We start from the raw sequence: 15,470 nt of genomic DNA, 5'->3' as shown, positions 1-15,470 counted from the left end.
ATGGTGGTTGAAATCAACTCCTTCAACTAATCAAACCCCCGTTAACTCAAATATTAAGCCTTATGTGAAAAATTAAAATGGTCAAATTCGCCACATGTAGGACGTTTTGCCGGCGGCGGACATTTTGTGCAGAACGTCAGAACATATTTCCTCCACACCTTTCTCACCTTTTTAACCCCTGACCCATTTTCATGCCTGAATTACATCACTTTCTTTTCCAGAGATAAAGAAAAACAAGATCAGACATTGATATGTGAACATTACTTATTAAAGAACTGAATACTTAATGGGGTGTCCTATTTTTCACAGGACTGTAACTGCCATATTTTCCACACTATTTCCACAAGACTCACCTAAAAATAGATAAAAGCATTTTAAAATGACATCGGATAATATCGACATCGGTTTTTAATTCGCAGTTTTTGGACAATTTGCATATGGCAGTGCTGTTATGTCTGCTTATTGCCTGCCTGTGTTTCTGGTGTTTTGACACCTCTTGGAAGTGCTTAGGTTTAATCAGTTTTGAAAAGTTCCAGTACTTTATGCTAACCTCATCATATGCAGACGCGAGCTCATTGCGAATAAATGGACGAGCTAACGTCTGCAGCCAATGTACCATAGCTGTTCTTGCCATCTCACTACATTGTTTGTGCCTTATTATTATTAGTAGTAATAGTAGTTAGTAATTAGTAGTAGTAACAATTATTATTATTAGTAGTAGTTTTTGTTTTATTTTTATTTTATTTATTTATTTTTATTCTGTGATTAAATGCGATCTTTTGTCTTTGTTTCTACGTTGTGTTGATTTAAATGTGATTTTTATGATCTTCATGTGATGTAAAGCACTTTGAATTGTAAATAAATTTGTAATAAATTTGCCTTGCCTTGCCTTATAAAAGCATCGCTAGTAAGTTATAGTCCTGCTTTGTTTTAGATTCATGACCGTTGTGTAGTATATTGGAGATGTGGTGAAATGCGGTTACATTATATCATCACTTTCAAGCTGTGTTACCAGTTGCTATTCAAATTGACACGTCGTGGTGTATACTTTGCGTTATTTGTGGCTTCATTTCATATTATTGACACACTGTTTTGTTGTTTTTAGTTTTAGATAAAAGTATCAGTGCTCTTGTCAAGAGAAAGATGACCACAGTAAAGCCATTTTGTTTATTCCAGTGTCTGACTTCTCTTTAGAGCCTGATTTGTTCGCTTTCTGTCGATTTGTGTACCCCCATATACACATATTGAGGACAGAATACGCTTAATTTTCACAGAATGTTTATTTGGCAAACATTGAAGTTGTTACATTTATCATTACAGCGTCCAGTGGGGTATCACAGTACAATTAGCCATAATATGTTAAGTCCAAAAACGCAAATAACGCTTTCGAATTTTTGGAGTTGGATAATATCAGGATATCGGTTAAAGATTCATTATTGGACAACTTTTTTTTTTTTTACATGCAAAAGCAAATGTTTAACATTTACAATGGCTTCCCATATGTCGTAGGGATGTACTTGGGGCGTGGGGCTCAGGCACTGGTGGGGCTGGTGTTGCAGGAGCCCTCCTTTATTCAAGCCTGACTCAAGTTGGCCTTTCACCCCAGGTTACACTGTTAACCATGCTGACCGTTCCATTCACAATGCTGATTAGGTAAGTGAGAAATAATATATAAAAATAACACACATCGCACTCGCTTTTACTTTGTGTTTAGCATAGCTAATTGCAGACACTGCCGTCAACAGGGTGTGCGGCAGGTATCTGGTTAAATAAAATATGGTCGGTTAGACATAAAACTTGAAAATTTTGGGGCACAACCTTGGCAGAAAATATGGAATTACTTGGTATTTCATTAAATTTCAAATGGCAATTTTATGGCCTTAAGAAGCACCAAATAAATCAAGAGAATCAATTGTGGTAAACGGCAGTTCCAGGCACGGTTAGGTTGGGCAGTCGCCCGGGGCAGCAAATTGCACGCAAGTGTTTGTCTGCTGTTTTAATTAGCGCCCCTGCAGATCACAGTTACTGTGTGCACGCGACGCCACAAGGAGAAGAAGGTGGGGGCAGTGATTAGATCAGTTAACAGTGTCACTCACCTAGGGTTGACTTAATGTGCAAATACATTTGGTATGAAAAAGTATCTGAACCTTTTGGAATTTCTCACATTTCCGCATAAAATAATTGATCTTTGTCAAAATCACATAGATGAGAAAAACATTGTCTGCTTCATCTAAAACCACCCAAACATTTGTAGGTTATTTTAATACAAGTATTTTAATGAGGATAGCATGCAAACAATGACAGAAGGGGGGGGAGAAGAAACCTCTGCCTAAGGAGATTAAAGCCTGAGTTATGCTCGTGCGTTGCGGTGACAGCGAAGTGATTACGGCGTCAATGAGCATTCGATAGTTCTGCGGTGAGGGAACGCGTTGCTCTGTAATTCACCGCCAAGCCACTAGAGGGGTGTGGCATTATGTTTGTACGGTTTTGGGGCATGCTTGTTGACTTCCGCTAGTCTAGTTTAACGGAGAAAAAAATAAACAATGCAAGATGGAACGCTAGAATGTAAATCTTATGCTCATCAAATTGAATAAATATTAATCATACAAATGTTGAGGGGCAGGCGACGCAGAAGACGGTTTCGAGGCGGTCAGGCCGACTTTTGATGCAGCACAGAGTTCTAGACTCGGGTGGAGAGAGCTAGCTTCAAACTGGCGTCGAATTCTATGTCCAGCGTTTTGTCCGAGGTCTGCAAAGCCCTCCAGCCCAATTTGTTTGCCGTGTCCTACAACCAGCCAGTGGGAAGCCATAGCAGATTTCTGGCGTCTATGGAACTTACCAAACTGCGTTGGGAGCCTTGATTTTAACGTTATCATAAAAAGCACCGAGGCATTCTCAATCAGTGATGATGTATCGTGTGTGAACTGTCTGTTATTGAAAATTAAAGATCAAAACAACTCTTTTGACACAAAACCTGTGCTTTATTCTTCATATACTTGAAGTGTGACATGTAAATACTGGACTGTCTCAGAAAATTAGAATACACAATATTCTAATTTTCTGAGACAGTCCTGTATATTGTTCTATGTAAAGGACGTCAGCCAAGGTCGGCCCCCCACATTTTTACCACGCCAAATCTGGTCCCCTTTGCAAAAAGTTTGGACACCCCTGCTTTAAATGGTGGATTAATGTACAGGACTGTCTCAGAAAATTAGAATATTGTGTATTCTAATTTTCTGAGACAGTCCAGTAAGTCACAGACTCACAGCAAACATACGTACACAATAAATGATGAAGTGCACCAACCTGAAATACGACATAAACTGATAAAAAGTTGGCAGTTTTTGGCCGACTGGGTCACCGCTTCGTGTGGCCACTCGATTCCGAACACACACGTCTTGGTGGTTCTTCCATTTTTTTTTTTTTTTCAATCGCTGACCTTGCCATTTGGCAATCATAATAATGTCTTGACGAGACTTGCCCTTTGATGATACTCCCGTCGGCTTGGTCCATTTTTGCGTGTAGAAAAATAATGTTTTACAATGGCGGTGATTTCACGCTGAACCGGAAACAACAGTCTGAGCGAACAAATCACAGTCCATTTCCGCCTCGTCATATGCGTTGACGTGACGCTAGGCTGACGCTAGGGTTTGAAAAATCAATAGGACCACGTCAGGCTGCGGTACAGGGTCGTAAATCGGGTCTTCCTTGATGGCGCAGGTCTGACGCGGAAGTATAACTCGGCCTTTAAAGAGCAATAGAAACCAATTTTGACCCAACTCTAGAGTGTTTGCTAAAGACCTACAGAAATCACTGGCACAGTCCAATATCTATGTGCACACATCAACTATGTGTAAAACTATGGCCAAGAATGGTGTTCATGGGAGGACTCCACGGAGGAAGCCACTGCTGTCTGAAAAAACAATGTTGCTCGTTTAATATCCGCAAAAAGGCACTTGGACACTCCACAGAAGTTTTGGCAAAATATTTTGTGGACTAAGGCAACCAAAGTTGAATTGTTTGGGAGTAACACACAACGTCATGTGTGGAGGAAAAATGGAACCGCTCACCAACAGCAACACCGTGAAGCATGGTGGAGGGAGCATCATGATTTGGGGCTGTTTGCCTCTAGTCCTGATTGATGTACTAGACTGATCTGCAGCTACAGGAAGCGTCTGGTTGAAGTTATTGCTGCCAAAGGAGAGGCTACAAAATATTAAATGTGATGGTTCACTTTAGAGCTGAAACGAATACTCGAGCAACTCGAGTAACTCGAGTTTAATAAAAACTGATCCGAGTAATTTTATTCACCTCGAGGAATCGTTTAATTTTGCCAGTTCTAAGCATCACGTTTTGCCCGGACTACTTTTAATGCGGGACTAGGCGCTGACGTCACGTGCGTAGAGGAAGAAGCAATAAATTAAAAAAAAAAAAAAACTTACCACAGCCGACAGCCGCTACAAAATACGCCGACATTGCTAAAAACTATGCCCTTAGGATGCTAGTGTGGTAGCAGGTAGTGTCCGATGCGTCTCATAGATATCGCATGCATTTAGGACTAGATGCGAAATGACAGACTCGGCCGCGTATGGGCAGCGTTAGTAAACAGCCGCCATCTTTAAGCAGTAGACTTCTTATCGCTAATAAATATAACGTTACTGTCACTCGCTAACGTAACGTTAGCCCTTCGGAGGGCTAGGTTTCTATTCATTATGACCACTGTCAATGCGTGGCTAACGTATCTTACATACAGGCTTTATTTAATCAGTAAAAACACAGCGCTGTAGAGTGATGAGGGTGTAACTGTCAGTTTTAGCTCAGTAGTCATTGCTGAATAAAACACCAAGTAGCACTGGTCCCTAATGTGCTCCAATACACCAGGTATCATACATTTATTCTGAACACTGCAAAAACTCAAAATCCTATCAGTACTTACAATTTAGACTAACTTAAAACTTAACTAGAACTTAAAAATAGCTTGACACAAATGGAAATTAAATTGAAACACGTAGGAAAAACACATAGCTTTCAAGTGATGTGTGTTATGAAGCGTAATTACATTTTTAGGTAAGAAATGTTGTTTTTTTTAGAAGATCTAGAAGTTTTTTGAGTGAAAGCAATGAATTTTTTTTCTAGTCACATCTTATATGCAATTGTTGGCTGTTTTCAACAATGTACATCGAAAATCAAGACATTGATTGACTGAAAATGGTTCAGTATTGGATTAAATGTCTTTTTTTCTCAAGTATATTTATAATTGCTCTTTACCTAAAAAAAAAAAAAAATGTTTTATCCGATAACTCGATTAATCGACAGAATTTCCAGTCGATTACTCGATTACTAAAATATTCGATAGCTGCAGCCCTAGTTCACTTACTTATTTTTGCCCCTTTCTGTCATTGTTTGCATACTATCCTCATTAAAATATGAAAACCTATAAAATGTTTAGGTGGTTTTAGTTAACGTGGACACTGTTTTTTCATCTGTGATTTTGACTAAGATCAGATCACATTTGATGGTGATTTTATGCAACAATCTCAGATTTTCCAAAAGGTTCAGATACTGTTTCACACCACTGTAGTTGTATAATGTATATGTATTCTTTCCATTAAGAACTCTTCAATTCGTTTGATAGTTTAACCGTTTAATTAATTTACTTTCTATTTAGAGCGGCACTTTTATTTTTATTTCCAGTTCTGCTTTTCCCAGTTAATGCGTCTGCCCCTTCTATAATTACAGTGGGGCAAATAAGTATTTAGTCAACCACTAACTGTGCAAGTTCTCCCACTTGAAAATATTAGAGAGGCCTGTAATTGTCAACATGGTTAAACCTCAACCATAAGAGACAGAATGTGGAAAAAAAACAAAAAATCACATTGTTTGATTTTTAAAGAATTTATTTGCAAATCATGGTGGAAAATAAGTATTTGGTCAATACCAAATGTTCATCTCAATACTTTGTTATGTACCCTTAGTTGGCAATAGCGGAGGCCAAACATTTTCTGTAACTCTTCACAAGCTTTTCACTCACTGTTGCTGGTATTTTGGCCCATTCCTCCATGCAGATCTCCTCTAGAGCAGTGATGTTTTGGGCTGTTGTTGGGCAACACGGACTTTCAGCTCCTTCTACAGATTTTTTATGGGGTTGAGATCTGGAGACTGGCTAGGCCACTCCAGGACCTTGAAATGCTTCTTACGAAGCCACTCCTTTGTTGCCCTGGCTGTGTGTTTGGGATTATTGTCATGCTGAAAGACCCAGCCACGTCTCATCTTCAATGCCCTTGCTGATGGAAGGAGATTTTCACTCAAAATCTCTCGATACATGACCCCATTCATTCTTTCCTTTACACAGATCACTCGTCCTGGTCCCTTTGCAGAAAAACAGCCCCAAAGCAGGATGTTTCCACCCCCATGCTTCACAGTGGGGATGGTGTTCTTCGGATGCAATTCAGTATTCTTTCTCCTCCAAACACGACAACCTGTGTTTCTACCAAACAGTTCTATTTTGGTTTCATCTGACCATAACACAATTCTCCGAGTCCTCTTCTGGATCATCCAAATGCTCTCTAGCGAACCGCAGACGGGCCTGGACGTGTACTTTCTTCAGCAGTGGGACACGTCTGGCAGTGCAGGATTTGAGTCCCTGGCGGCTTATTGTGTTACTGATAGTAGCCTTTGTTACTGTGGTCCCAGCTCTCTGTAGGTCATTCAGTAGGTCTCCCCGTGTGGTTGTGGGATTTTTGCTCACCGTTCTTGTTATCATTTTGACGCCACGGGGTGAGATCTTGCATGTAGCCCCAGATCGAGGGAGATTATCGGTGTTCCTGTATGTTTTCCATTTTCTATTAATTGCTCCCACAGTTGATTTCTTTACACCAATTGTTTTACCTATTGCAGATTCAGTCTTCCCAGCCTGGTGCAGGTTTACAATTTTGTCTCTGGTGTCCTTCGATAGCTCTTTGGTTTTGGCCATCGTGGAGTTTGGAATGCGACTGACTGAGGTGTGGACAGATGTCTTTTATACCGATAATGAGTTAAAACAGGTGCCATTGATACAGGTAACGAGTAGGGATGGGAATCGAAATCCGATTCCAATTCAGAACCGGTTCCGAGTGTTTCGAGGCCTCGACATCACAATGAAAAAGCCTTAACGATCCCTTTAACGATCCCTAAAGACGCATATTGCGTCGTGACGTGTCTTGTTGTCCAGACGCATCAAACTAGCATGGCGCCAAGAACCAATCGCTCCAAAGTTTGGCTACACTTCACCAGGAAAAAGGGTGAAAATGAAAGATTACGATAGTTTAGCACGAGCGTTGACGCCGTAAACATAGCAATGACGTAGGTTCGAACGCTCGAAAGTGTGTCTTCACTTCACGAGGAAAAATTACAACAAAGCTACTTGCAGTCATTGCGAGATAGAAATAACTGCATCGGGAGGGAATAGACTGCACTGTCCTCACCGAGACGCTAAGGCTCAGTCCTAGCTGTACAGCTAGCTAAACTCCCAAGTGACGATGCAGAAGACGTTGGTATAATTTGCTGACTTTATTCAACCATCACTTGAAACTAAAAATAGAAATGAAACAAATCAATTTCGTCCCCAATAACAAACAGGTTCGCATCAACGTAAATCAGCGATGATTAGCTGCTAACACAGTCATAACAAACAGTTAGCATGCGTTCGCTAGCATTAGCACATCGTTTAAACCACTACACAACTGGATTTAAGTGTCTGATCGCGAGTGGAAACACACAACAACAACACAGAAGATGATACATACAGGCGTTGGCTCTGTGGGTATTTTACAAACATTAACAAAGAACGTAGGCTCGTGGCAGTGTTTCCCTTTCTCACTAACTCGCTCACTGGCTTGGATTGTCATGATTGTTTGTATTCTCAGTTCATTTTCCTGTATTCAGCACCTGATTGAGCCAGCTGGGCGGGGTAACGTGACACACCTGTGCTGCATTAGGAAGGCTCAATATTTAAGGAAGCCTGTCACCATCTGCAAGTGTCGGATTATTGCTTGCTACTTGCCTTGCTTACCGCCTGTGTGTTCATCGTCACCCTTGAGTTTCCCGACGTTCTACGGTCGTATTTTGGTTTGATCATCTTTACGTCAGTGCTCTTTTGGGCTTTGTAGTTAGATTCTTGTATTCTGTTATATTCATGCATTCTAGCGTGCTCTCTTAGTTGTACTTGTTAAACTCGCGTTTGTTAGCGTGCTCTCTTAGTTGTACTTATTAAACTCGCGTTTGTTAGCGTGCTCCCTTTGTTGTACTTATTAAATACAAACATTTACTTTACTGATCTCCTGGTCTGTGTTTTGGATCCACACTAACGGCTTGCCGTTCATAACATGGATGGGGCATTTCTTCTTCTTCGCGCTCTTCTTCGCGTGAGGGAGCGCAAGGGCGCCACCACTTGAGCGTGAAAGCGCCATAAAAACTAAAAGGCATGCATTTCAATATACTGGTAAATAAAAACAGGGGTTCCCAAACTACGGCCCGCGGCTCCATATTTGGTCCGGCCCCCTGAACAATTCCAGAGAGCATTTTGAATGTTTTTTGTTTTTTTCTCCCTCAGTAGTGTTATTTATTTCCTGGCCTTTTTCAGTGAATAACTCAGAGAGGGTTATTTGGTTATTATCTATTTAATTAATAGTTCTATTATTATTTATTATTATTATATTATATTATTATTTTTATTTTATTTACTTTTGTTCCGTGAAGAATCCACAGAGGGTTATTTGATTGTGGCTTTCTGAAAAACAATAATTTTTTTACATTTCGCACTCCTGCAATCGTCACACTTTTTCTGTTACAAACTGACCCCGGCCTCTCATCAGAGAAGGGAAAAGTTATTTGGCCCTCACAGGAAAAAGTTTGGGGACATTGCCAAAGGCAGAACAACGACCTATATGCCAAAATATACCAGTATTTTTTATTTCTATTTGAAAAAATGTTTCAGTAAAATGTTACACATTCTTGTGCATTTGCCACTTATTGCCACAGTTAACATTGAGGCTTTGGGCCTCTTTTGACCTCGTTGTGAGTTTGTAAGGTTGTGACTTCTGATTAAACAAACTTGATGCCAATCAAAGTGTTTGTTATTCTTTTTCCCGAAATTAGAATCGATAAGAGAATCGATAAAGAATCGAATCGTTAAGCAATATCGATAATGGAATCGGAATCGTAAAAATCCTATCAATTCCCATCCCTAGTAACGAGTGGAGCCTCGTTAGACCTCGTTTGAAGAAGTTAGACCTCTTTGACAGCCAGAAATCTTGCTTGTTTGTAGGTGACCAAATACTTATTTTTCACTCTAATTTGGAAATAAATTCTTTAAAAATCCAACAATGTGATTTTTTGTTTTTTTCCCCCACATTCTGTCTCTCATGGTTGAGGTTTACCCATGTTGACAATTACTGGCCTCTCTAATCTTTTCAAATAGAAGAACTTGCACAATTGGTGGTTGACTAAATACTTATTTGCCCCACCGTATATGAGTGTGCCTTGTAAAGTGAATTAAAAGTGCTGCACACAAATCGTAAACATTACTTACTTTGCTAGGGGGAGTAATAGTTGTGTTAAATGTGTTTTTGTGTCCGTTTTTTTTTTTTTTTTCGATCGTTCACCTTCGTAATTTCGTAGTTGTTTGTTTTTTTAGGCTACAAGTGTTAGCATCATATCAAAAATAATTACTGTGAGCAGTGAATGTAGTGGTTTGAAGAAGTGTGCAAATGTTCACTATTGTTGGTTTATAGTTAAAATTGTGCTGTTTAAAGGAACAATAGGTAAATTTTCAACCTTTAGAAAATATTTTCATAACATTTGTGATATGTCGACTGATAACTACCGTATTTTTCGGACTATAAGTCACAGTTTTTTTTCATAGTTTGGCTGGGGGTGGGACTTATACTCTGGAGCGACTTATGTGTAAAATATTTAACACAATATTTTATCATTTCACATGTTATTTTGGTGTTTTAGAGTGAGACTGATGGTTTGGTGAACTTGTTAGCATGTTCTTTATGCTATAGTCATCTGAATAACTCTTAATAGCTATGTTATGTTAACATACCGGCCATGTTCGCATTTCGTTATTCATGCATCATATAACATTATTATACTGTGCACTTATTCAGATTGTTGTTCTCGATTGCATTTTTATTTTAAATTGCCTTTCAAGACGACATATCTGTTCTATGTGTTGGATTTTTATCAAGTAAATTTCCCCCAAAAATGCGACTTGTACGGTGCGACTTATATATATTTTTTTCCTCTTCATTGCGCATTTTTGGACTGGTGCAACTTATACTCAGGTGCGACTTATAGTCTAAAAAATACGACAGTTGGATGATGGCTCTTTTATAGTTCCATTTTTGTGTTTGTTTCCTCCTAGTGTGACTTGTCCCTGTGATTGCCCATTGATTTCACCTGTTGTACCTGCTCCTAGTGTATCCTCCAATCTGCACCTTCCTGTGTCACCCACCTGTTCCTCGTTGTCTCGTTACGCCGTGTCTGTGTGTATATAAGCTCCCCATTTTTGTCGAAGCCTTGTTGCACGTCAGCATCTGTTCTCGTCAATTTTCCCCGTCCAAGCCCTCGTGTTCCCCTAAGTAAGTTTTTTTATACCCAGCCTTTTGTTAGGAACCTGAGTGTTGTTTGCCTCTGTATTTTTTGGATCTTCACAGTATTGGTTTGTAATTTTTGTTGTTGCCATAATTAAAACATTTTGCACCGCCGGTCTGTCTTGCCTCCATTTCCCTGCGTTTGGGTCCTCACATCCTGCCTGCACCAACAATTTTGACTTCCAAACCAGGTCCTGGAACCAATTAAATTTGTATGTAAAGGTACCACTGTTTAAATATGCCGGCATTAGCATAGTTGATAAGTTTCATCTTTTTTCTCCTACGGTAGTAAGGGTGTAATGGTACTGTACATGTATTTGTATTGAACCGTTTCGGTACGGGGTGCTCGGTTCGGAATGGAGGCGTACCGAACGAGTTTCTGACGTAATGCAACCCTTACTTTTCGAGGCTGTGAGTCGATCGAGTTACAGTTTCTTTGTGTAGATCTGGGGTCAGCAACCTTTTTGGTGTGGAGTGCCACTTTTAAATTTTCTTGTCAATCAGTGTGCCACACCAAGATTAATGACGCACATCCAAATTTTTATATCCAACAGAGCTGTAATTTTACTCCAAACAAAACAACATGGACATACATTGAAATCGAATAACTACCATTCTTATTCATCCCCAAAAAAATAAATGCATAAAATATCAAAACTTGAAAATAAGTACAACAGTAATAACGGCTTTGGAGCAGCAGCATCTTTTGTAACACCCCCCCCCCCCCCAACACACACACCAGCAGGAAAAGGGGGAACAAGTGGGATTCTCAGTGCAGGTATCTTACACAGTACAGAGCGGGCTGTTTTAACCTTCAAAGTCAGAACAGGCGACTCTTACATTTTTTATTTTTCACTAGCAACTTAAAATAGTGAATTCTAAGCGCAATTTCAGATTTATATTACAAATATGAAAGATGTCTACCCTAATGTGATCCCTGGCCCTGTTTTCCATGAATTTTCACGTTTTGTTTCGTAGTGGCTTTTGACACCTGTTGTGCGACACACAACGCTATCGAAAAAAAAAAAATAAAAAATAATGCACAAACAGAGCTAGCGGAAGTAACCAAGTCCCCTACAATATGACCGGTTTACTATTTAAGCGTAGAAGAAGTGGGCGTCTGGGCGAGAAAAAGAGAGAAAGCAAAGCATGGTGTTGAGAGAAAGTTATGCGGAGAGCGCCGTGAAAAGTGGCTGTGTCCCCCCCCCGGTTTTTGTTTTGTTAATAAAAGTCTCCAGCAAAAAGCCATCCAACGCGTCACTGTGTTTTTATACACATCGCCACCCCTCCGAAGTAAGCACAGGACAAATCGACGACAACAAGCCACGTTAATCGCCGGTCCACTGCACACTACGGTGCGGAGATGAAAGCACCACATTACCAAAAGTGCGGATTGATAACACAGTGTACTTCTGCCAGCTCTCTGATTGGTTGGCTTCGTGACACGTTAGTAGCCTGTGCTGAATTGGGCGCGCAGAGAAAAAAAAAGCGACGAGCGCAGCAGTCGAGAAATTGAGGAAGAGCTTGAGGTGTGCTCAAAATCCATTATATAACGTCCACTCGCTTACTGGGCAAGCTAATGTCGGGCCTCTCACGTACCGGCGCGTCGCGACACTCCGGTTGGACCCCGATTGCCAGCCGTCAGGGCAGCAGGTGAAGTTCCCCGTGTCGAATCACATTAAGCAGCAGGCTCTCCTCGACCAGAGTCCGATGGCTGGCTGGAACGTTTTTTTTTTTTTAATTGAATAATAAAGACACAAATCTACCTCCATATGGGAGGGCCGCTCCTGTAAAGCCCCTAAGTAACAAGGCGCGCAACTGAATATGTCTTAATTTCAGGTAAAAAGGCGCTTTTTTTTTTTTTTTTTTTTTTTTTGCCACGTGCTCGTGTGTCACTAGTTAACCCTTCGCGTGCCAGTGCTGACACGCGTGTCATAGGTTGCCGACCCCTGGTGTTGATTACATTTACTCCGTATTCTCTACTATAATGAGGACCAACACGGTAGGACAGTATATAACCCAGAAACGTCAACGGCGCAACAGCGTGGCCGCCGCGAGAACACAGTGAAACACGGGCGTTAAAGTCAATCAGCCAATGCACACCAGTCGCAATGCGGCCCAGAAGCGACTCAATGCGATGCACGCAAAAAGAACGGCAGAGTTTATTATTTGACACGAGACGCGGCCCTCCTGTGTCAATACTACTAGCTAGGATCGGGCAGACCGGAAGTCACTCGTGTAAAAATACAGCGGATCCGGTCAAATTCCAAACTAATATGCAATCGTAACCCACTTTTTGAGTCCATCAAATCTCTTTAGTGATAGATCGGGGCACAGTTGACTTGTCTTTGTTGATTTACTGCTGTCTTCTCTGCTGTAATAATAACCAACACGGCCCCGTGTTCAATACAAAACCCTCCTACCACAACAAAAAAAGTAGGAACTAATATTCACATAGGAACTAAAGTTATACAACATAAAATATACAATATAAATGAATACTACATCACATTTGTAAAATATAAACACCTAATAAAATAAATAATAGCCCATTTAAATAAAATAAATTGAAATGAGCTAAAACACTTGTAATTAAATAATAAGAATAATACACAGATCCTGCTTATACAATTAAATTTATTAATTTCTGTGTGGTGCTTTAACTTGAGAAAATCCACCAATAAAGCTTTTGAAAACCGTTCATAAGAAGAAAAAAAAGATTCATTGAGGCATTTCATTTGTAAAATGCATGTTAAAATCTATGTCATTGGGATTGCTTTTCTCTTTAGCACAGGACTTCTTTTTTCTTCTTTCTTTCAGAAAGAAAGCTGACCAATACGCGGGGTCTGAAAGGCAAATTGTTGTTAGATTGTTATCTTTAAATACCCGCTACTTTTTGAGCAGAATTCTAGCTTTGTATAGGCTAATATTCCTTTTTTTGAAAGCACAAAAGTGTGTATTAAACAATTAGCACATTTATATTTTGCATTTTGTTTTCTTACTCTACCTAAAATCAACCAAACCGTGACCTTAAAACCGAGGTACGTACCGAACCGAGATTTTTGTGTACCGTTACACCCCTGTACGGTAGGTATTGTAAAACAATAAAATAAATAACACAACATAACCGATAAGACGGACATTATATCCATACATCACAAAAACAGAATACATGCAGATGTACAAAAGAAAGTAAAATCAGGTTCACACTATACTATTCGGTTGGGATCATTAAGGTTTGGCTTGTTTTAAGCCTCTGTTTAACAGTCATTTTGATGGTGTTTAAGTTGTCACACAAGCTTGTATGAGCTGGCAGTGTATTCCAAGGCCGCATTCCTCTAAAGGACTGTAAAATTTCTATTTATTTCTGAATAACTTGTAGAGATTGTGCACAAACGAAGGGGTGAACTGTAGGACTACTAGAATATTTGCAAAGTTGTTAGAAAGTAATCCGAAATTGAGCATCAATCTATCCTATGTTTTTTTTTATTTCTCTTAGCTATTTTTTCCTGCTGGTTCCACCACCTTTATTTCCTCAGTGGAAACCTAGAGAAAGAGATGTTGGCATTGACACTTCTGAGGAAAGGGAAAGGCTAATGGATGGATCCCAAGAAGAACAGGAAACATGTAACCAAGGTAAAAACTATTTATGCAAGTAAATGTATATATGATTATATTTTATAAAATGTGTTTTACAGTACTTAAATGCAGGGGTGAAAGTGGGCCAGAACAGTCCGGTACGACATTCCGGTAAATGATTCGGGTCCAGAACTGTGCTTTGATCTCGAAAATATGATGGTAGCTGTCAAAATCCCATGTTTTAAAAAAAAAAAAACAAAAAAAAAAACTGCCAAGCTGCCACACACGCATCTCCAAGAAGAAAACAATATACTAACGTCAGATTTACATACAAAAGTGTGAACAACCAGCCTAATAAAGTGCTTTTGTTGTGTCATCTGCTTCCACAAATATTTATTATCAATTTATTTCACAGACTTTTGCCCAGCGTCTTTGTCTCAGTGGCAGTCAGACGAATCGATGTGCGCATGGGAGCAGCAAACCACCCTTGACACAGTTCTCCATTCAATTAACTGACATACTGACGTGATCAGCATGGATAGTTAGCTCCGATTGGTTCAAATGCACATGCTTTCTGGGACAACAAAAAAAGAAAAAAGAACAGGCTTGTTGAATTCATGCCATAAAAAGGGCAAAGCAACAGAAAATTGATCAGATTATTTTATTTGCTCTGATGGGGAGGTTGAGAACATCTTCCATGTTAAAGTGCACTTTGGACTTATTTTTGTTCATTTATATTCGGCTACTTATTTATTTCCTTATAGTTTATAAAAGTCTATGTTTGTGTTATCTTAAAAATATATTAGAATTCACTGTGCATAATTTAAGTAATTTTTACGTATAAATAACATGCATTTGCGAAAATATATTACAAGTAGTCCCTGGGTTACGACGTACAGGACTTAAGTGATTTCAAATTTACGACGCCGGAGTCTTGTCCGCCATTCTGTCTCCCATTGTTTTTGTTTTTTTTTGTTTTTTTTTTAGTCACGTAAACAGCACCGAGTTCCTACTATATATCCTACTAGATCTACTGCAATACATTTACTGTAACAAGCCATGCACGAGAAACCGATTTTCATCCAAAATGTTTTTTCAATGATGTGCACAATAAGGGAAAAAAAACACTAGTAACCCAAACCTCCATCTCCTGATTTTTATTTTCCCTCATTTCCTCGCATCTAAATGCAAAGTCCAATTTCAACTTCTTTAGAATATTACTTTAGAACACAGGGTGTACATTGTTATTGAAGA

The 15,470-nt window shown here is 39.5% G+C and overlaps 1 protein-coding gene across 1 annotated transcript in view; it reads left to right on the top strand.

Moving 5' to 3' along the window:
- The window catches only part of cln3 (CLN3 lysosomal/endosomal transmembrane protein, battenin), a 70,927-nt gene that overhangs the window by 25,795 nt on the left and 29,662 nt on the right, over positions 1 to 15,470 (top strand). Inside the window, exons 8-9 of the mRNA XM_057861035.1 lie at positions 1,510 to 1,653; positions 14,137 to 14,273. Coding sequence (XP_057717018.1) covers positions 1,510 to 1,653; positions 14,137 to 14,273 — 281 coding nt within the window. The remainder of the gene's footprint in view (positions 1 to 1,509; positions 1,654 to 14,136; positions 14,274 to 15,470) is intronic.

The sequence above is a fragment of the Corythoichthys intestinalis genome, chromosome 16 (genome assembly GCF_030265065.1).
Source record: "Corythoichthys intestinalis isolate RoL2023-P3 chromosome 16, ASM3026506v1, whole genome shotgun sequence".
NCBI classification, from domain to species: domain Eukaryota; kingdom Metazoa; phylum Chordata; class Actinopteri; order Syngnathiformes; family Syngnathidae; genus Corythoichthys; species Corythoichthys intestinalis.
Note: the sequence above shows the minus strand (reverse complement) of the source record. Positions and strands in the feature narration are given on the sequence as shown.